A 22787-nucleotide genomic window follows, 5' to 3' on the forward strand; every position below is an offset into this window, starting at 1 on the left:
ATGTCAAATTTGAAAGGATTTGTTTGCCTAAGGATTAGGGAAGGGGAAATTGAATAAATTGTTACAGATTTGTTTGTAAGCATGCACAGAGGATGTGAAAATTATTGTGCCTGGTCCTTGCCTCCTCAGCAGGAAACTAATGAAAAGGCCTTTGAAATGGTTTGAAGCACAACACGTATAGAATGATGACCACTTTGTCTCTTGCGTTGATGAAACTTGGCATAAACTTCTTACTCCACCGCAAACCTACAAATTCAAGCTACGCCTTGAAGGGGAATGTGCTGTCTTGCTTTTGTTGTTCGATTATATCGCACTGACTCCCAGCTAGAGGCAATCTTCAATGAAATATTTATGAAAATGGGAGGTGAACGCATTTCTTTTTTGCAGTGGAAACATCATTCGGGTCTGCAACAAGCTGATATCTACATTTAGGCTGAAATTTGTTTGAAATAAATCCTTTTTGATTTTGTTTCAATCATTTTGGATTAAAGAATTAAAACTTCCAGTTTGCCTCGTTTTTTAATAATGATCCAAATCTGTCCTCGGTTTAATTCATTCAAAAGGAAATGTTGGTGAGTCTTTCTAATTCTTCTCCTGCAGTAGCTAACATTATAACAGTTGAGTGATCTACACTTTTGCCTGAAAGCTGCTCTCCCAGATTCCCCAGGAATCTCATAATATTTTGACCAAACCTTAATAATAATTCTAATTTCAAAAGTTTCACTGCTGTATCTCGGTTATTGCGGTACCAAATGGATTCCTCAACAAATTGCTTAAATAGAAATTTCTGCTGGTAAATGGAAATACAGTCCCTCAACAATGCAGGCTCCCACCAGCATTACAATGGATTTCCAACCTAGACTATATGAGTTCAAAGTCCCAACGTGGGCTTGAACCCATGAGTTTCTGACTCAAGAGGTGAGAATGCTACCAACAGAGCCAGGCGGACCTACACGATAATGGATTATAATGGCAATGATAATGGACGGTAGTGTTAGGAGGAATCTTCAGGATGGTAAATTGTTCCACGTGGGAAACTGCAATTGTGATAGCCTGAGGACAGATCTAGATTGCAGAAAACGTACCTTAAATCTCTATAATCTAATTCAGTTTAGAATCACTGTTCATCTAATTGTTTATAAAAAGCCTGTAGATTACAGCAGGAAAGGAAGGGGAGGGAGATACGAGGCTCCATGGTCCTGAGCTCCAGGAAGAGTGTCGGAGCTGGAGATGGCATAATGAGTTTGCATTTCAGCACAGTGTGTAAAAAAAAATTTAAATGAAATAAATTATGAATCGGTTAATTAAAAATGGAGCAAAATAGCAACTCAGTCTATAAGGACATTTTCATTTGCTTTGTTCATCCAATAGATGAATTACTGCACTTAAACCTCAGTAACTTCTATCAAACGACAAACAAACTAAAATATTGGAGACTTGAAAGAGTACCGATGGGTTCTCAGATGGCTTACCAGCTGCTTGTTAATTTGTGTTCTGCGCTGTACAGGCGTTATATAATATTTGTGAGCTGGATACGTGTTAAATGATATTGTTTTTGCTGGATGGGTTTCAATAATACTTCTGTTGTAGATTCTCCAACCCGAATCAATAATTCACATGTCACCTCACACTCACAGTCCTGCTGATCACAAGCGCCAGTTTACAACTAGCCAATGTGCAGACTAATCATCAGTGCTCATTGAGTGCTGGATACAAAAGACGTTGTGTGTCTAAGCAATGACCTTGCATGGGGCTGGCACTGCTCTCTGTTTCTGCAACTGAGCTAAAGATGTGGGACTAAAGATCATTTCGTAAAAGCAAATGAACACAAATGTAATCACATAGTAACTTATTTTAGTAAAAACCTACAGTACAGTATTTTGCTTCCTGTGTTGAATTTCAGACACGATTTTCTTAAGTGTATCCTACTGCCTGCAGGGTTTAATTTTATTTCACCTTCAGTATTTGGCAACGTGTTTTGCAGTAATTAGCCTAATGTAAATCTAATGCATTGTTGTTCAGGGAATGGCTGACAATCAAATTACATGGCAGCTTTATGTTTATTTATTGCTTAAGATGCAAATCACGGTGAAAATTTATCCGTGCAATTTAATTAATTATTTATTTTTACTGAAATAAGCAGAATTTTGCTGACTTCCCAAAGCCTGACACGCTTGTAATATTTCATATTGAGCCATCATCCTGAAAGAAATCATGTACACCACTGATAGACCCTAAGCCTCTGCAATGTATATAGGCACTGCGAGTCGAAATGTTATTAGAATTCAATTTGACAGAACAGCCCCAATGGTGCACTGCAGAGCATAGAGCTGCAGCTTACAGACCCGAGTTTGCTGGTTCAAATCATGCTGGTTTGTCTGTGCTGTGTTTGCTGATCTCAGCTGAGCCTATGTGTGTGTGTGTGTGTGTGTGTGTGTGTGTGTGGATGTGGGGGGGAACCACAATGTGGGAGATGGGGAGTAAGCTGGGTCTCCTTGGGGCTGAGCTGACTCGAAAGTGATGCACAGCAACAGGAGGTAGGAATCACGTCAACTCTCAGTGGTGGTCTTGCTCGCCCTGTACGTGAGCCAGAAGCAACCGCAGTACTCAAAGGAATTGTTGATTACAGACCAAACAGCCTTGTTCGTCAGTAGGACTTGGAGGTGCACACTGCAGGCAGGGATTCTTACCCCTCAGCTCCTATTAATCAAACCCTAATGGGTAGGGTGGTCCAAGCAATGGGAAGTTGGACAAGCAATGGGAAGTCTGCCAGGCAGGGCTCTCAATGGCAAGCTGTGCTGTTTTCAACTGGTTAAACTCCAGCAGCTACCTCAATGTACATTCTGGGGTCCTTAAGCATTGGTCCTCACCAACCTGTGCCTAATTCTTTCTAGGATTAATTACTCAGGGTGAAACCTTCTGGGGAGAGAGTGTGTACTCCATTTTAGACACAGGAACATTTCCATTTCCAAAGTAGCAAAGTTCGAGTGCTCTTGAACTAAACAACAATAGTAATTTGCATTTATGTATGACCCTTCACATAGGATAACCTCTTGGAGCACTTCATGTGGATGTGGTATACATACTGTACGAGGCACTCTCTAACTAACTGGTTTGGATACTCTTAAGCATGGTGATGGATTTCATGGAGCTGAATGTCGGGTGTGTCCAGCTCACAAAAAAAACAATTGATATCTCCATTTATTAGTAATAGTATGTGCATGGTATTGCTTGTTGTGGGAATACTGGCATAGTGTTTATTTATTTTGTAATAAATGGTTATTTAACTGCAGAGTTGATAAGATTCTAGCTCTCTGTCAAATTCACCCGCGTGAATATTTTTCAGCTGTAAACCCAGGCACTTTGAGACTGTTTGACTGGTGGGGAGCATGGCAGTTGAGCCCAGTGCTATTCTCACCTGACATCAACATGTTCACATTTTCCAACAACAATATTGACTGCCCTGATACTTCCCAACCAGGTATCCTGCACATTTTCCAGCAGACACTGTGTTTACTGGAAACTGTGTCCACATCAAAGAAAGCAGGTAAGTGGAAAGAAAGCCATGAAAATAAATACATCCACACACTGCTGGCAATATTTCTCCAAAACACAGCAGCAAACAGCTGAGAACACTTGTCAGAGGATATGGTTTGGGAGAATATTCTTACAAATAGACTATTTCTTGAAAAGGGTTGAGTTCTCTTCGAACAAGCGTACACTGTGAGAAACCTCACCTCAACTTCCACAATAGTTAGGCAGGACTGGCTAACTTTCCTCTCACCCCCAGTGACCAATTCATCTCATCAGTCAACGACACTGCACAGGTTTACACATATTCATCGGTTCAGTGCCTAGACCATCAAATCAAGCTAAAAAAAAACATTGGCTAAGGGATCTACAGCAAAACATCCTTTCCTTAAGTACACAGGATGACAGTAAACTGCAGTACATCACCCCAGATTCCAATATAGTAACAGAAACAAGTGATAGGAAACAGAACATAAGCGCATTTATAGACACAGATGCTTTTATAAAGCCTAAACTTAAATGAATTTTTAAAAATAAACTGACAGTCACAGGGCTGCTCATATCACACTGCCAGCTACTCGCTCTCGTTCCCATGCACTAAAAAATGGAAAAAATTCTATGTCATCAGGTCATTACCAAAGTTACTTCCTAAGTGGTGATGTCAATGGCAACCTGATGACATGAAAGTCAGCCATTTTGTAGCTTGGGAAACATGAACATTTTCTGTGAAGCGCTGATTAGCAATCCGTTATTAAGGCAAGCTTTTTTTTAATATAGATTCCGAACCATCACTTTACAACAGGATTGAAATGTGTCATATTCATAAAACCTTTAAGTTTCAAGACGAAGATTTTTGAACCATCCACACTTGGCGGATGGGCCTTCAGCCTTTCTGCCCTCATCTTCTGGAACTCCATCCAACTTTCCTTCACATCTCTCCCTCCCATGTCTCCTTCAAGGCACGCCTCAAGATCCCCTCTTTGACCATGCCTTCGGCCCCTTCCTACTCTCTCTGTACTCCATCCTCCCGGAACCCAACCCCCCCCCCCACCCCGCCCGCTTGTGTCCTAATGACCCTGACTACTCAGGGCCTTGGGACGTCTTCCAGACGTGAAAGACGCTTTCCAAATGTAATTTTGTATTGTGTTGAACACATTTCATTATAACAAACTGTATGCAAAACAGATTTAGGTTATGATCCAGGATTAACACATTTCATTTACTAATAAAATGCCACAATGGTGACCTACAATAGGGAATCATAATAAGATTAAAAAAGAATTTGGAAATATTCAATCCGGAATGTAATTTGACAGATTGAACTGATCTTTGGAAACCCTGCTCCAATGCAAACAGGGAAATAGATTACATGAGAGGAAAGTTCCTAATGGTTAATATGATGCACATCCTGTTACCAGGACGATTCATAAATCCTCCTCAAATCCCCTTACGAATATCATCTTATGTGGTTCACCTGGAACAACTAACAAACTATATATTTTCCCTTGGCAACTAATCTATGAACTATTTGCCACGTGTTGTTATTTTTTAGGTGCAAATATCATATATTTGGTTTGGATTGGCTGTATTGCATTGTACTACAAAGGATGATATTTACATCACATCAGTCCAATTAAAACAAGCTCAAGAAACCCAGGAGGTCAAAGCAAGTCTAAGCCAATGCTTGGAAGAATTATAAAAATAATTTCTCAGGAGTTAAAACATAAGGAAGTCCACAGGGAGATCAACAAACTACAGCAGTGCAAATACATCCTAATTTCTAACTTGATATTTTCTCCCCTAGGTGGAACTGACTTAAATTAATAAGCCTAAGAATTGATTACCAATGTTTAACGTCCCAACTCCCCACCTCCCATCCCAATCTCAACTGATCATACCCAAAGTCATCAATAAAGAACTGGATGCATTGAATTAAATGCCACATACCTGCAACAAAGCAGCAGCAAGATAAATGGATATAAAGATAGGAGTTAAAGATGTGTGCCCACTCTTGAGAAGGTGAATCGCAAACAGGAAAATCAGGTGCCCTGGAATCACCAACAATAGCAAGACCTGCGCAGATTTATTATTCAAACCTGTTATCATAATAAAACAAAAAAAATTGATTAACCAAAAAGTTTATTCATCCCTTTAAAAATAACAACTTGCATTTATATAGCACCCTTCCCATAGGATAGCATCCCGTAACGCTTACATTTCTTACTCTCTGTCTCATTTTTAGGTCAAGTGATTTTTGGGTGGGAGCAGATGAATAGAAATAGACTCAACACTTTTTGCATGCTCTGACACCTGTGAGTGTGGTAGCAATTTGTGCATTGAAAATGTGGAGCAAATGGATTTCATGCAGTCAAATGATTAAATCTTCTTGCATTTATCAGCAAGGGTTCAGCTAAGCTGGATTTGCTTCTGAATCCAATTTAAAAATCACCCCAGATATTGGTTAATATTTCTCATTGGGCCAATCCAACTTTTTATCAACATTGAAATAAAAAGTATGTTTTTTTTTAGATGATTAAACACATTTCATTTTTAATGTGTTTGGACAATTTGCAACCGAATGCTTATTTGTTGGAAAAAAAGTGCTCCTAAATGAAACAAATATGAGTTTTCTCATCTCTCTAAAGGATTATTGCTCTGTTTTGTAATAAAATAGTCCTAACTACCATGTCTATATGGGACTCCTTAAGCCTGAATGATTAAAATACTGGGTTGATATATACAGGATGACCAAAAAGTCATGATAACTACCCTATCATCTAAAAAAAATCATAATTTCTTTAAGACTTGTTAGATATTGTAATGGCATCATCACCCTGTTCATCTCCTGTTTTAAACTGACTGGTATTGGGTCAGCCGAATATTTGGCCTCTTGCTGCCTGAAACAGTGTATTACCTGTGCCCAAAAAGATCCTACAAGGATTTCGGCAGTTCTGCAATTCCTCTGGCACCTCACCGGGATTGCTGTGGAAGTGCAGGTAGGTTGATATTCTGCTGGTTTGGATTGCAACCAAGTTACCGCCAATGCCTATAAAGAACAGACTGTGAGATATGTGACAATGCAGACCTTGTTATTCGATAAAAGAGATTGTAAGATTACTTAAAAGAATCCAATTTGTTCTAGAAGGTAAAAGCATTTATAACAATGCTTTTATGAGAGATTTGTGAGATTCACGAAAACATTTATAAATAGCAAATCCCACGAGTATCTAGATTTGTCTCTCAGGAACTTTCGCCCACAAAAATTACATTATAGTCTGTGAAGCACTTTGAGACTTCCCATAGATGTGATAAGGCTCTATATCAAATCCAAGGATTAATATTATTCTATAACTTTCTTCAGATGCTGATCTCAGTTATCTTGTCCGCAAAATATACAGTCAATTCACTTTAGAGTATATTCCGTGAAGCACTTTGAGACTTCTTGAAGACATGATAAGGTGCTATATCAAATTGCAAGTATTATTATTATAGTGATGATTTCTGGTAGAAGCTTGTGGTTCCTGACAAGAGATCAGTCAGAGCAGAGCTCCAGGTCAGCTTTTACAAATCTTTTGGTCAATATCAGGAACTAGACCCTCATACCAGGGTCTATCCCACTGATCAAGTCAAGGGATTACTTCAGAAATTAGGTAACAGCACGACAAGACATTCAGCCAGTTTCACGATTCTCTTGGCTGTGACCAGATTCTAAGAAACTTTACTGCAATGTATTTGCCACCAGATGTTCAAAGGAACTCAATCTTGAGAGAAGAGGACTCAGCGAGAGGTTTATAGAGGTGTACAGAACTTTAAATGGGATTGAAAATGTAAGTTGCAAAACAACAGTTTAGCATGCATCAAGACAGGAGAACAAGAGGACATAGGTTTAGAGTTGCAAAGGGCAATTTCAAGATAGATATCAGAAAGATTTTCTTTGCCAAGAACATAAGAAACAACTGGAACAAGTTGCTAAGAAGGGTGGTTGAGGCCAGGATACTGGGCTCATTTAAAAAGCAGTTTGAGGCTGTAATCATCAACAACAACAAAATTACATTTGTAAAGCGCCTTTCATGTCGGGAGGACGTCCCAAGGTGCTGAACAGTCGGGGATCAGGACCTGAGCGTGAGTGAGGGTAGAGAGGTAGGAGGGCGGCTGAAGGCATGGTCGAAAAGGAGATGGGAGAACAGTAGGGTGGCTAATCTGGAGATCAGACAGTCTTCATTCAAACTAATCTTGCATTCATCCTGCATTCCTGCTCAAACCTAGATCTACCATTTCTAACAGGCTGACCTTGGAAAGCAAAATCCTGCAAACATTTTTTGGCCTCTTATCCTTGAGCATATGAAATATAAGTTATAAAATAATTGAAAATAAAGGTGTATAGTATTTCTCCATATAACATCATAATTGTGCATTGAATGCTGGGTGCCATTACATTTAATCTCCCACTGAAAGTTTTAAGTGGTCTGCTGTGTGCTTATATACAGTGGAGATTTACTTCCTTACCAGCTCTGTGACAGAGGAAATGACTATGGTTTTCAATGCCAGAAAGCAATCCAGTTCAGATTACAGTGCAGGCAATGTTTGCATTCAATCACTGTACAGAACAATGTGCACACAGTATATAAGGGATATGGCAGCCTAGACCAATACATATCCAGGAGAAACTGGTTTACTCACTTAGTTACACACCAAAAAGAAATCTATCACTGGAGTATCTGAAGCTCGATAATAACTGAGTGACAAATAGAGCCACAAAGAAGCAGGTTATTGAATCCCTTTCAAGTAACACCTATAGTGCACGGGGCTACTTCAATATATATGAGGTGAGGGCCGGCATAAATTAAACAAAGATATAAAGTAGCATGCATTCCAGTTCAGAAGAGGGATTGTCTGACTCTAGATGTCATTATTTTACACGGAGGGTGTTGAATATGTGGAGCAGACGGTCTAGTGTGACAGTGAATGGAAAATAAAGAGTGAGCTGTGAAATATTCCATCAACTTCCCCACCTGGAGCTGGCAACTCCCCTTCCTTTTCTCTCTCTCCCCTCTCCTCCCCCACCCTCCTTTCCTCCCCACTCCTTTCCTCCCCTTCCCCCCTCCTTTCCACCCCTCCTTGCCTCCCCCCTTCTTTCCTCCCCCTCCCCGTACTTCCTCCCCCTTCCCCCACTCCTTTCCTCAACACCTCCATCGCCCACCACCCCACCTTCAGGGGATGCTGCTGGAATCCTCAGCTGGAGAATCCACCACTCTATTCTCTATCTCTTTATAATGGCTTTTTGCTGAAAGCTTTTTTTTATTGTACATCAAGTCTTGAAAATCCATCAGGCCCTAGGAGACCCGACAACACACACCTTAAACGATTCCAGTACAGCAATCATTAGAATAACCAGCCTGACCCATCAGACCTGAACAACTAATTGCATTGCTCAGGGCTGCGGTTTTCCATTTGAACTACCAAGTAGCGATCAGCACTAGTACGGAGCAGCAGGTTGTCAATACGCCTAATTACCGCGGTGAAGCCCCTGGAGCAATATAAATACTCTGCTACCTTACAGCATTCAGCAACTGCTTTCACAAAGAAACTCTTCTACAGCTACCCCCGCAAGGGTCATGCTCAAGTTCAAAGCCTCCATTCTGCTCCGGCTTCCTCCCAACCCCCAAAGAAATAGATCGGCTCCAGATTAACAGTCCAAGCTCTAATCACTGGATTTAATGATGCTGCAAATTTATCATAGAGCTGGAAAAACAAGACGTCTGGTTTTATAAATGTTAAACAGTTTTATATACAGCGCTGCAGGAGAGCGACTGTTCTGCGTTTAATTCTCAACAAACGATGGCACTTCTGCCCTCCAAGAAATCGATTTACAACTGGGCCCCTAAATGGGAGGATCTATCACAGATAAGAATGACATTTATTGTGCCCCGGCAGCTAAGCAAGATTACCCAGTGAGAAGTTGGGCCATACAGCCCGTGAAGATCCTGGCTTGGGTTTCCAGTCTGTGCTGATTTAGCTGATATTAGCCAAACAAGCTGCAATGAGATATAATTGACTTCAGCAGTGTGGTTTGAGAAGGGTTCTTACAGCTGATTACTATCCCCTGCTGTAAATAATAATAATTCTTGCATCTGATATAGTGTCTTATCACGTCTTTGAAGTGTCTCAAAGCGCTTCACTGAATATACTGTAAAGTGAATTGACTGTATATACTTTGTGGGCGAAACGCGGCAGCCAATTGAGCACAGCAGCGTCCCACAAACAGTCGTGGATTGAGTGACCAAATTATTACTATTTTGATAAAGAATGCACATGTGGCTATCGAGGGAATTCAGGATTGGCTTCAATTACCGTTAGTCAAACAATCAATCCTTGCTCACAGCCTCATAGTCAGACAAAAGTCACAGTCTAATAGTTTGATAACACTCACTGACAAAGCTCATGCATTAACAATAATTAACTTGTGCAAGTGATCAAAGCATGAAACAATAGAAGGAAAAAATTGTCAAGGAATGGAAGAGAATCAGTATGGTTACAAGCTGACATTTACTGCCCTCTTTAATTCACAATTCAGTTGCCAACATATGCTCGAGCTTGGTGTCAGTGCTGTACAGAGTCCAATGAGGTCCCAAATGTGCTTGAAGCTATTGTGATCCTCCTAAAGAAATTATTCCACTGATACCTCAAATATTAACACTATTTTTGGAAACAGATTTTTGGGGCAGAATGCTCAGTTTATTTTAGAACCTGCCCAATCTATCGGGTTCCAGCAGCCAGGAAGTGCAGCCAGGCTGTAAACCATGACTTTGAAAGACGAGTGTGGGCTAAGTTTCTAATAATAATAGTAAATAATAATAATCATAGAATCATAGAATCATACAGCACAGAAAGAGGCCATTCGGCCCGTCTCGTCTGCACCGGCTCCTAGAAGAGCAATCCAACTCAATCTACTGGCCCGCTTTCTCTCCATAGCCCTGCAATCCTGTCCTTCCCAAACACTCATCTACTTCTCTCTTAAAAAGTTGTTATTGAATCAGCTTCCACTCCTCTTTCAGGTAATGCATTCCAGATCTGAACAACTCCCTGGGTGAAAAACAATTCCTAACCTCCCCTCTGTTTCTTTTAACAACTATCAACCTCCCCACTGGTCTGTCAGTACTATTAGGATATAATCAAACTGACAACTCTTCAAATACATTGACAGTGACAAGTGAACCATTTCTCTGGCTTTCCTCTGAAAGGAACAACTTGTTTGTGGGAAGAATGGTTCAGATGTGGGGCTATGCGTGTGTGTGCATGCGTGTGTGTGCATGCGTGTGTGCTGATACCTCATTTATACTGCTGGAGTGAAGCTGCTTCTCTCCCGGTGGTATACTCTAGTATTATGTCAATGGAAGTCGATTTTATACTGCAAATTTGGCTCTTCAACGAAGTTAAGAGTGCTGCATTCAAAGCTCCCAGACAATCCAAAAGACAGGCTTGGGAGCAATGAGCAAGTGAGTAATTCTAATGTGATAGCTATCCACTATGTTTGTACACATTATACAAATGTACTTGCTGACCAACATTGTACAGTGTGAATCTCCACTCCTGAAATTATCTCCTCATTTATATAACACCTATGGTGGTAAATTGCTGTCAAATTTTCTGACTAAAGAGCACAGTGAGGGGAAGTTACCCTCTCACTTAAATTTCAAAATAAAAAACAATGCAAAAAAAAATGCATCCTTTGCTTTGCTTGTTGATGGTTACATATCTCATGTGACTATTCAAAAGATAAGAGTGTTTTTCCTGGTGTCCTGGCCAACAGTCCTCAAGATAAAAGTGGTCATTCACTTCAATGTTGTTTGTGCGACATTGCTGTGTGCAAATTCATCGCTGTGTTCACCTATAAATACACCTTCACTACACTTTACAGAAAAATACACTGTAAAGAGAGTTAAGATGTTTCAACATAATAAGGTGCTTTATCAATTGCAAGGATTATTATTCTAACTATTACCAAAGACTAAACATCCTGATTTTAAAGTGCCCTTCAAACAGTTGGTCACCAACCTCTTCAAAAACAGATCTTTATTCTGTTGCCGTCTTTATAGCTTTGCTAGTCAGCTAAGAACGAAATGAGATTTGTGAGCACTGGGTAAAGATTTATCATTGCACAGGCCATTCATATCTCCTGTTGACTGTTTTGTGGCAGTTGACAGAATCTTAAGTGATTGAGAACTCCTTTGCACGATTGTCATGTGTGTGTGTATATGTGTGTGTGTGTGAACAGAAACAAGGGGGTGATTCTCTGCTTGTCAGTAAATTTACGGACCCTGCCAGTGTGAGTTTATGGTAGGATTTCCCCCATTATAAACTCATGCCAACACCGCCTGCAAATTTATAGACCAGCAGAGAATATAATGTTCTCACCCACTACGATTCATAAATTTATCGAGAACAGGAAAATTGCTCCCAAGGTCTTGGTAGCACAGCAGTGTAATAGTAGACAACTACTCTATTGAGGCAGACTTGGACCTAGAGAATTGGATCAAACGTTTGAGCTGTTAATTGTTCTTGTAATTTTGAGGCCACTTTGAGGTACACAGAAATGAACTGAATATTGTTGGTTTACACATTCTGTTAAATGGTCTCAGCTTCTCATGTTGCTGTAAAATTCAGTCAGCAAATTAAATCTGACTATCCGTTTGTGTCTCAGATAATCTTTCCATCTTTCATCTCTTACTGAATGGATCATCCAAGTGGTTTGTATTTAGAGTTACTATTTTCTTGCATGTTATTTTAGCAAAATACAGTAAACTCCTATTAATTCATCACTCGATGGGAAAGGGGCTCAGTGATGTGGCGAGTTTGGCACATGTATAAATACAGAATTTAATGCAGCCAGATTATTGACAGTATGACAACATAAGTGCAAACTAAGCCAGGGTTGATTTATAAGGATTGTTTACTGGAACAAACTGAGAATAACCTAGAATGATTGATACGCTAAAAGCATATGAATAATCAAACTGAACATAGCCCTCACTCCCAATTTTCACCCCTTACCTCTCATCTCCTTATTATTATTATTATATTATTATTATTATTATTATTATCTCCTGACTCAGGTGTGGGACTATAGAAATCACTCCCTCACCATTCTTCCTTTGCACATGAGTGGAGTGGGATGTTCAACCATGGGGCCACTGCACTTAACATGCCCCAGCAGAGATCGCTGGATAGCGATTAGGAGTGTGACTTTGTCTAATGTTTCCCCTCCCTCATCATGCAATGCTGAGGTCAATAGTAATGCTCTACAACAACAACAACAAAATTGCATTTATAGAGCGCCTTTCACGTCGGGAGGACGTCCCAAGGTGCTCCATATCACCCCTTGCTAAGATTGGGTATCATCAATCAATCAAACCAGAGCCCTTCCTGTTTTGTATGGTTCAGTATTACACTACATAATCTATTAATAATAATCCTTACTCTTAATACAGTGTAGTGTCTCTAATGTCAAAATGTCTCAAAACATTTCACAAGTAATTGCTGTTAAGTGTGACTGGATAAGAGTAGCAAAACTCAGTAGCTAAAACTCAGTCACAAAGCAAGATCCCACAAAGAGCCATGAGGTGAATAACCAATTTATCTGATGGCCAGGATACTGCGGAAAAACTCACTTCACTTTTTGAATAGTGATTAAATATTTCATCTGAAGTACGTCACCTCCGACAATGTAATACTTCGCCAGTACTAACCACACTTGCAACTAAATGAACACATTGTTAAATATGTGGTCTGATAATAAAACTAAGCCTCAGGAGAAAGCCAATGAAAGGAAATAATAGGAATACTATTCATAGCTTACCATTGATAACTGGGCTAAAAACAACCATACCAACGAAATTTGGATCCGACACAGTTTTGCCCAGTATAAGGCCGCCCAGGCTGAAAAACATCAAAGTGACATCTTAAAGGGCATCTTTGATAGCGAGAGCTCAACATGAAACCTGTTCAAGAATCTCAACCAAACAGCAGAAAACAACAACATGATCATTTCTTTTTCAAGTCACAGACGGAAAATTGCTTATTGATACACTTAAATCAGGTGAATAATTGAATCCCCATATTTTTTAGCTGCATTTACTTCTAAACCATGACTTTACAATATACAGCATTGCACCTTTCCTCAGGTAAAGAAGGGACATGTAGGTGACCTGATCCAAGGCTTTGGACAACACTCATTTACTGCCACTTGTGACGGAGAGGGGAGAGCTCAAGAGGAACCCAGGGTGATTCATCTTATGATTAGCCCTCTCCTTCTGAAGAGCAGTCTAACGCTGTCTGACGCTGTCTAACACTGGGCAATCACCACACGGCTAATGCCACCTCCTCTCTGTAGGAGGGAAGGGAATAAAGGAACATCACAGGGCGAACCATTGCTGGGTCATTGTTACCCACTTCCTGGTGTGGTCGCATTTCAGCCAAAGACGCGTAACAAGGAGGGCTTGGAAAGAGGGTTGCTTTCTCCTAATGGCACACACTAAAATAGGTCATTTCTTCATACCCTTTTCGGTAGTTTGAATGCTCACCTGCTAATTCCCATGGCTGTAATTATGGGCTCCCAACCGGAACAAAGCACTTGCTTGGTGGCTGGATGTTTAAGAGATAGCACAATCCATATAGGTGTCAGGGCCAGAAAGAAGGCACATACTAATGGAGACATATAAGGCCGGGTATCTATGAGGACAAAACATACGGTTATCAAAGGATGGTCCAGCCTTGAAATAATATAATAATAATAATCCTTTCATTTGATATAGCGCTTTTTCACGTCTTCTAGACGTCTCAAAGCGCTTCACAGAATATGCTGTAAAGTGAATCGACCGTATATTTGTGGGCGAAAGGCGGCAGCCAATTGCGCACAGCAGCGTCCCACAAACAGTCGTGGATTGAAAATGACCAATTTATTATTGTTTTGTTTTTGGAGGGATTATTATTAAGCGTGTGGAGTAAGGAAACTTGCCCATGGTTTGCTCTGCCTGGAATTGAACCCAGGTGTCTCGCTTGCAAGGCGAGTGCTCTAACCACTGAGCCACAGGACTCCGACATGCTGCTAGCCAATAGCACAATTTATATACGGTGAACTGGCACAGAATTATTCAGGTGGTTTTAATTATTTTGCATTGGTCTATTACAGTTACAATAGTATTACACTAATCAGCTTTAAATTAACATTATACAATTCTTTGTAATTATTTCCAATACTTAAATCTGATGAGATTTAAACACCAGGTTCAGTTACAGTGGCAATCATAATTGATTCTGGAAGCTGTATGGTCTCAATAGGTAAATGCATATCGTCTCAGCACACAACTGTAGGACTGAACCCTGGACACAGGAAAAATGGTCTGGAGATAAATAAATGCACTTGTTGGTTTTGAAATCAAACATGGTGTGCAGTAATAAGCAAGTGCTGCCCTCTACTGTTGTAAAATGCCACATCCGTCTATAAGACGACTGGAAAAGTTGACGTTGGTCAAAAATGTCACAGGGTCCAAGTCATGCAGAGAAACAGATTATAGCAGTTTTCCCCGCAGGCAAAGGTATCCCTGAGATGACTATTTCTGCATCACTAACCTATCATTTGTAGTTGAATAATACATTTGGTGTAAAATAAAACGGTGCTGATGGTTTTGCTGTGTCTGAAGGGACTTTTATATATCTCATTACAGGATTTAAGAACTCGCTTGTCAAAAGCTGACATACCACATCCCTTCTATAATGTAGGTACCAGAACTGCACACTATTCTAAGTGTGGTCTAACCAAGGCTCTATAGGAGTTTACCATAACTTCCCTGCTTTTCATTTCTATCTCTCTAGAAATTAACCCCAATGCCTGGTTTGCTCTTTTTATGGTCTTATTAGTCCTGTAGCTCAGTGGTTAGAGCACTCGCCTTGCAAGCGAGGCACCTGGGTTCAATTCCAGGCAGGACGAAACCTTGGGCAAGTTTCCTTACTCCACACACCTAATAGTAATCCCTCCAAAAACAAAAACAATAATAAATTGATCATTTCAATCCACGACTGTTTGTGGGACACTGCTGTGCGCAATTGGCTGCCGCGTTTCGCCCACAAATATACGGTCAATTAACTTTACAGTCTATTCTGTGAAGCGCTTTGAGACATCGAGAAAACGTGAAAAGCACTATATCAAATGCAAGGATTATTATTAAACTGCTTTGCTACTTTTAGTGAATTATGTATGTGTACCCCAGGTCCCTTTGCTCCTCTACCCTATTTAGGTTTTTATTTTCCAGGATGTATGTGACTTCCTTATTCCTTCTACCAAAGTGTACCACCTCACACTTTTCTACGTTGAAATGCATTTGCCATTTAAATGCCCACTCAGCAAGTTTATTAATGTCTTGCTGTAATTTGATGCAGTCCTCCTCTATTAACTACTCCCCCCAATTTGGTATCGTCCGCAAATTTTGAAATTGTACTGCTGATTCCCAAATCCAGGTCATTAATGTATATTGTGAACAAGAGTGGTCCCAATACCGATCCTTGTGGAACACCACTGCCCACCCCCTGCCAGTCTGAGTAGCTACCCTTTACCCTACTCTCTGTTTTCTGTTTGGTAGCCAGCTTGCTATCCATTCTGCTGTTTTTCCCCTGACTCCACATGCTCCGACCTTATTCATTAGTCTATTATGTGGTACCTTATCGAACGCCTTTTGGAAATCTAAATATATTACATCTACTGCATTACCCTTGTCTACTCTTTCTGTTACCCCTTCAAAGAATTCAATGAGGTTGGGCGAGTATGACCTTTCCTTTTTGAAATCCGTGCTGACTGTTCTTTATTAGGTTTCCCATTTCCCGATGTTTTTCTATTACCTCCTTTGGTAAGGATTCCATTATCTTTCCTACCCCTGAGGTTAAGCTGACAGGTCTCTAGTTCCCTGGTATTGTTCTATCTCGCCTTTTAAATATAAGTATAACATTAGCTATCCTCCAGTCCTCTGGCACCACTCCCTTTTCTAATTAGTTATTACATACGTGTAATAGTGCCTCTGCTATCTCTTCCCTCAATTCTTTAATATATGCGGATGCAATCCATCTGGACCAGGGGGTTTTATCCCCTCTGAGTTTCGTTAGTTTTTTGATTATATCTCCCCTTTGTATCTTAAATGTATTTATATTATTTTCGATCTCTTCTACTGTCATGTTCATCTGATCCGTCTCCCTGGTGAATACTGAGGCAAAGTAATTATTTAATATTTCTGCCATTTGGCCGTCGAGGGCTGTGAGCTTATCTTATCCATACCTTAGTGGCACTACTCCTATTTTGATTTTTCTTTTGTTATGTATATGTCTGTAGAATATTTTACTATTTCTTTTTATATTCCTTGATAATTTAATTTCATAATTCTTGCCTTCCTTCCTAATTGTTTTTTTGACTATTTTCCTGACTTCTTCATATTTTTTTGTTATGCTCTCCCTTGTTGTTTAAGTACTTAGTGAATGCCTCTTTCCTGAGTCTCAACTTTGCCCTTATGTCTTTATTCAACCCTGGTGTCTTAATATTATTTAGCTTTGTCTTGCTTTTTAGCGGGATATATTTCTCCTGGACTCTATTGATCACTGTTTAAATGTTTCCCACTGCTGCTCTATCTCTTTGTTTACCAACATTGTTTTCCAGTTTACTTTCCTAAGTTCCTTTCTCATCCCCTCAAAATCAGCTTTTTCCAATCTATTACCCTGGTCTTTGTTATACTCATGTCCTTCTCCATCTTTATCTTAAACCATATTAAGTTATGATCGCTATTGCCTAGATGTTCCCCTACTCCTACTTCTCTTATCTGCTCTGGTTCATTTCCCATTCCTAAATCTAGCAGGGATTCCTCCCTTGTTGGGCCTCTTACATACTGGGTAAGAAAGGACTCCTGTACACATTGAAGGAACCCCATTCCATTATCCCCTTTACCTACCTCTTCCAACCAATTTATTTGGGGATAGCTGAAATCCCCCATGATTATTACTCTATGTCTTTTACTCATTTCCCTAATTTGCTTGCATATGTCTTCCTCTACCTCCCTTCCGCTGTTAGGTGGTCTGTAGAGTGCCCCTATTTGTGTGATACGCAAGGTATGTCATATGCAAGGATTATTGTTATTATTATAGACTCAGTCAGGTTCGGGAGTGGGGCTGGGGCACAGGGATGGCTGATGCAGCTGGGAATTGTCTTCTGCGGTTGGATTAAACGTGTATTGTTGAGGCAGAGTAAAGGGTACTTCACTCTAAATCTGGAAAATATTTGATGCTGGTTGCAAACAAATGGAAAGAGCTCCATTTATAACACACTGGGATCCCATCCTTACACCTGAGAAACATAAAAAATGCAAAGAAGAAATAGATAAATTTCTCCTAAGCAAACAATATCAGAATTGCTAGTATAAATGTAACCTATTATTTTTGTTGTACATTTTCCAATTATGTATTTTAGCTTTCAGCGAAAAAATACGTTGGGATAGATGAATAATCTCATAAATCAACAGAGCAGGCTAAAGCATATACAAATATCATCTTAGATTCCTATGAACTATTTATTATGATGTTGGTAATTTGCATTGTGGCAAAGGTCTAGCAACATAAATCTTTTCCATGTCAGATACAATGTCAATGTAGTTCTTACTCATATATGATTCTTACTCATGTATATATGGTCCTTACTCACCGAGGCAATTATAGAGACCTTGACTGATCCAAGCTAATATGGAAAGAGTAAGGAGATCTCCCAGGCTCCCTGCGACGGGAGTGGAAACATTATCAGGATTGATTCCAGTCTTCTTTGATCCAACAATAACCCCAACCATGATTATACCTGAGAGGAGACAAGAAACAAAAAGATTAAATTCGTTCATCACCTCCGTTCACATGCATAACTGTGACTCAACCGTGATTTACAGCAGATCAGCAATTGCAGAGTTACCATTTAATGCCATTATTATACACTCAATCATTTAACTACAGTGCTTTCAAGTACATTGTTTATAAGAATAATGAGATTCTGGGCATATTTTCAAATAATGTTTATTATGCACTAAAAATGATTGCAGTGTCAAAGATAATTCTAAGAGCGAGTAAAGCAATGTTTATGGAGAATTTATGTTGCATTTATACTTATGGGAATTGTTTTATTTCCAGCATGATAGCAAAGCGCGACGAGAAGCCTGACACACGCACGTCACATCAAACCACAGTTCAAATAAACGGACAACTAGATATGTCACATGTGCATCAAACCCAAGTCAGCTATTTGCTTTCCAATGTTATTACACAATCTGTTCAAAGTTCCCGGGACAGTCGAGACATCAGAAGGAGCAGAACCTAGTGCATTCGCACACGACATGTGTAACATTGATTGTCCAGCGCTTTGGGACGTCCTCCCGACGTGAAAGGTGCTATACAAATGTAATTTTGTTGTTGTCTCTACATACTGCTTCGCTCCTGAATCCACTTCCTACAGGTGGGTTCAACAGCATGGCTCTCAACAGCTTGGCTCCAGCACAATCTGTACTATCAGAGACCCAGTGCATGTTTGGCAGTGAATCACTATCATGTTCTCTCTGATTTATCACCAAATGAACAGTGGGAAGCGAACCATTAGACACGTTCTTATAGCATTGGCCAAAGTTGAACGTTAGTAATTTAATGTTTACAAGCATCGATTTTAAACAGGTGTTGAAAATAGTGACTCCAGCTGCTGATCGCAAGTGGGTCCACACTGACATTCAGGAATCTCGCTCCAATACTGTAGGTCAGTGTGGGGTACGACCAGCTATCAGCACAGATACAAAGTTTGTGGCTTAGTAAACCACAATAATAACTACTTTATTCCTCAAGTCATTCTTCTATTGTGCCTCATGCATTAGTAGCATCTAATCAGCTTCCTGACTCTAATCAGTGCTGTTGTGTGTGCGCTCAACTTGGGGCACAATTTTCAGAGCAAAAAAAGAAATGTTGCTCTCACCCAGCACTGAACTCCATTTAAAAATCCATCTACAAATTAACTAAGCTTTGTTGATGCTGGGGAGCAAAACATTTAAGTGTACAATCATAATAATAAGGGCAATATCACTGAATATTTACAAATATTGAAAAAAATTCATAACCTACTGAGGGGTGACACCACAAACCACTTGATCTCCTAGACCGATGCCAACTCAATGCCAAGAAGCATTCCTGTTGTGTAGCAAGCACTAGTGTACTGTACAATACATGCAAATTTGACATTATTAAACCTTCCTTACTTTTTTGTCATCGAAATCGAACGGAACAGAAATCATATAAGGCAAAATATCATATAAGGCAATCATATTTTCCCCCTTCTCTTGCCATCATCATACCATCACACCATATGGTTTAAATAGGACTGATGGTGGAATGTGTCTCATTGAATGCGACATCCAGGATATCACATTAATAATAATAATACTTGCATTTGATACAATGCTTTTAACATCTTCTAGACGTCTCAAAGCGCTTCACAGAATACACTGTAAAGTATATTTGTGGGCGAAACGCGGCAGCCAATTACGTACAGCAGTGTCCCACAAACAGTCGCGATTGAAGTAACCAATTTTATTATTGTTTTTTTTCCTCTTGATGGAATATTATCAGGCATGTGGAGTAAGGAAACTTGCCCAAGGTTTCAGCCTGCTGGGAATCAAACCCAGGTCTCTCGCTTGCAAGGTGAGGACTCTTGTGTATATTAGGCAGATTTTAAAACGTTAGCAACATGTTACATTCAAAGCAGAATGGTCAGTCTTACCCTGTGTTAGAGAGGCTATAAAACCGGTAGCAACACTGCTGGAACACAAAAGCACAGCGTGGTTCATGCGGAAATGACCCTCAGGGATCCATCCGAGCACAACGGCAGCTACAGCGGCCAGGAATCCTACCACTGTCGCTTGCATCTGAGTCATTTATAAAAGATTTTAAAAATACATCAGATGCAAAATGAATTCATAACGTAGTCAAATGAATTAATCTTCATCACAGTTAATTAGTGTTAGCGGCAATGAAAGCAAAGCTAATAAGAATCTGTGCAAAAGATAATGAACATGCAATTCTTTAAATGCATTGTGTTAAAACTGCACTGTTACATAAAGTATACACACAACAGAACTTCAAGATCACAGCAATAGCCTGTGGTAAATATTAACTATGCATGTCAGTGACCAGAATCAAGCAACATTCAGTGCATGGTATTTATATTCATTTGAAAATGTCCCTTGAACTTTGACAATAATAAACCAAAGTAAAGACCTTTTAAAAATAACTTGTCCAGCAGGCCAATAGCATGCAACCTACTCCCATCCTTCCCACCCCAGCAGCAATCAGGAACCAACAGCTACACAGAGAAGCTCCAACCCTTCAATACTTGCAAACTACCTGCAAAAGCCCTGCGATAAAACTATACGCTCTCTGCCACAGACACACAATTAACCCCAGCCTGAGCTCCCCTGCAAAAGGAATATCGCACACCTGTCAGCAAGCATTATCAGCTAGATATACTGAAGTAATTCAGACCCAGGAGATGAGTTGGAAGAATCCTTGCCCCCAATGACTGTTCTGCCCCTCCAAGTCCTACTGATGAGCTAAGCTGGCTGGGCTGTCATCAGCAGTGCCCTGGAGTACTTTGTGCCAGCTTGGTTCAGGTACCAGACTACCAAGACTGCAACAGAGAATTGACTTGATTCTGACCATTGCCAAGCACATCACCTTGGAGCCAGTTCAGCTCCATGTAGACCCAGCGTATCTCGCTCAACACCTCCACCGGCCCCCAAGGAAGATTCACTAGTTGAGAATTAGGATGGAATCGCCAGCTTAAGGTGTCCAACCCACCCCGAGAGTTTTACCCTCGCACACCACTTACGCATGAAAATTTCTCTGTGTCTGGAATGGAATACAAATTCTTCCATGGTTAGATGCACCCTGCTTTGCCTATTTCCAGAGAGTATTAGGTGCAGCTTGGCATGAGCCAAGGCTTGCAACTCCAGAGCCTAGGTTGGGCTAATTCTGGTTTAACCAGCTAAACCCACATTAGCTTGCCATGCAGGCTGATGGCACTGATTCAACTGTACACTAGTATAAGTCATCATCATTCAGGAGAGATGGGGCAAGGGATAAACACTAGAAGTGGGAATCTTCGCACACTTACATGGAAAAATAAAAATAATTTAAAAAATGACTGAGACTTCCTCACCTGCTTTAGGGCCATATTGCAAGCTATTAGTTTCCACTGTTCCGTGGCAGAATCCATTTTCCCAATGTTTACCTGTCAGAATAAAGGAGTCATGTGTTAATTAGATAATTAGATAGTATATTATATACTATACACTCCAGAGACGTAGCACTACTATCGTGGAGTCCAGTAGCTCAGTAGTTAGAGCACTCACCTCGCAAGCGAGAGACCAGGGTTCAATTCCCGGCAGGGCGAAATGTTGGGCAAGTTTCCTTACTCCACACGCCTCTGTTTACCTAGCAGTAAGTAGGAACCCGGTTGTTAGTCGATTGGAGGATCGCTTTTCCGGGGGTAATAATCCCTCCAAAAAATAATAATAATAATAAGTTGGTCACTCAATCAACAACTGTTTGTGGGACACTGCTGTGCGCAATTGGCTGCCACGTTTCGCCCACAAAATAAACAGTCAATTCACTTTACAGTATGTTCTATGAAGCGCTTTGAGACATTTCGAAGACATGATAATGCGCTATATCAAATACAAGGATGACAATGATGATAAGCCACTGCCCGATATTTACAGAACACATTCAGGGAAGGTGCATCTTACATACTAGATTTGAATGTATTTGTTGCCAAAAGTAAACCTCTAAAATAATCTCACACCATTAACTCTGTTGGTCTTCTCTCCCCTCCAGCCTCTGAATCTTAAAACAGAATATTAATAAAAAGATGCAATATATTAGGGTTCATTTTAAATGTGCTCTAGAGAAGGCTTATTGTAATATCAAGATACATGATACATGTGGAGTCCTGTAGCTTAATGGTTAGAGCACTCGGCTCACAAGCGAGAGGACCTGGGTTCGATTCCCGAGCATGGCAAGTTTCCTCACTGCACACCCCTTTACTTAATAAGTAAAATTACTAAGCAAGTTTCTTTGCATACATTTGGCAATAACAAAGCAGGAAACAAATAAAGATGAATCTTTTGAGCTGACTCCTTTGAAAAGAC

The 22787-nt window shown here is 40.2% G+C and overlaps 1 protein-coding gene across 1 annotated transcript in view; it reads right to left on the reverse strand.

The window, feature by feature from the left end:
• slc41a2b (solute carrier family 41 member 2b) overlaps positions 1-22787 on the reverse strand; it is a 37313-nt gene that overhangs the window by 5087 nt on the left and 9439 nt on the right. The window contains exons 3-9 of the mRNA XM_007895288.2: positions 21797-21868; positions 20360-20504; positions 18263-18409; positions 14112-14259; positions 13388-13467; positions 6446-6577; positions 5479-5627 (exon numbers count right to left, since the gene is read on the reverse strand). Coding sequence (XP_007893479.1) covers positions 5479-5627; positions 6446-6577; positions 13388-13467; positions 14112-14259; positions 18263-18409; positions 20360-20504; positions 21797-21868 — 873 coding nt within the window. The remainder of the gene's footprint in view (positions 1-5478; positions 5628-6445; positions 6578-13387; positions 13468-14111; positions 14260-18262; positions 18410-20359; positions 20505-21796; positions 21869-22787) is intronic.

This window comes from Callorhinchus milii, unplaced genomic scaffold (assembly GCF_018977255.1).
Source record: "Callorhinchus milii isolate IMCB2004 unplaced genomic scaffold, IMCB_Cmil_1.0 Scaffold5, whole genome shotgun sequence".
Classification (NCBI taxonomy): domain Eukaryota; kingdom Metazoa; phylum Chordata; class Chondrichthyes; order Chimaeriformes; family Callorhinchidae; genus Callorhinchus; species Callorhinchus milii.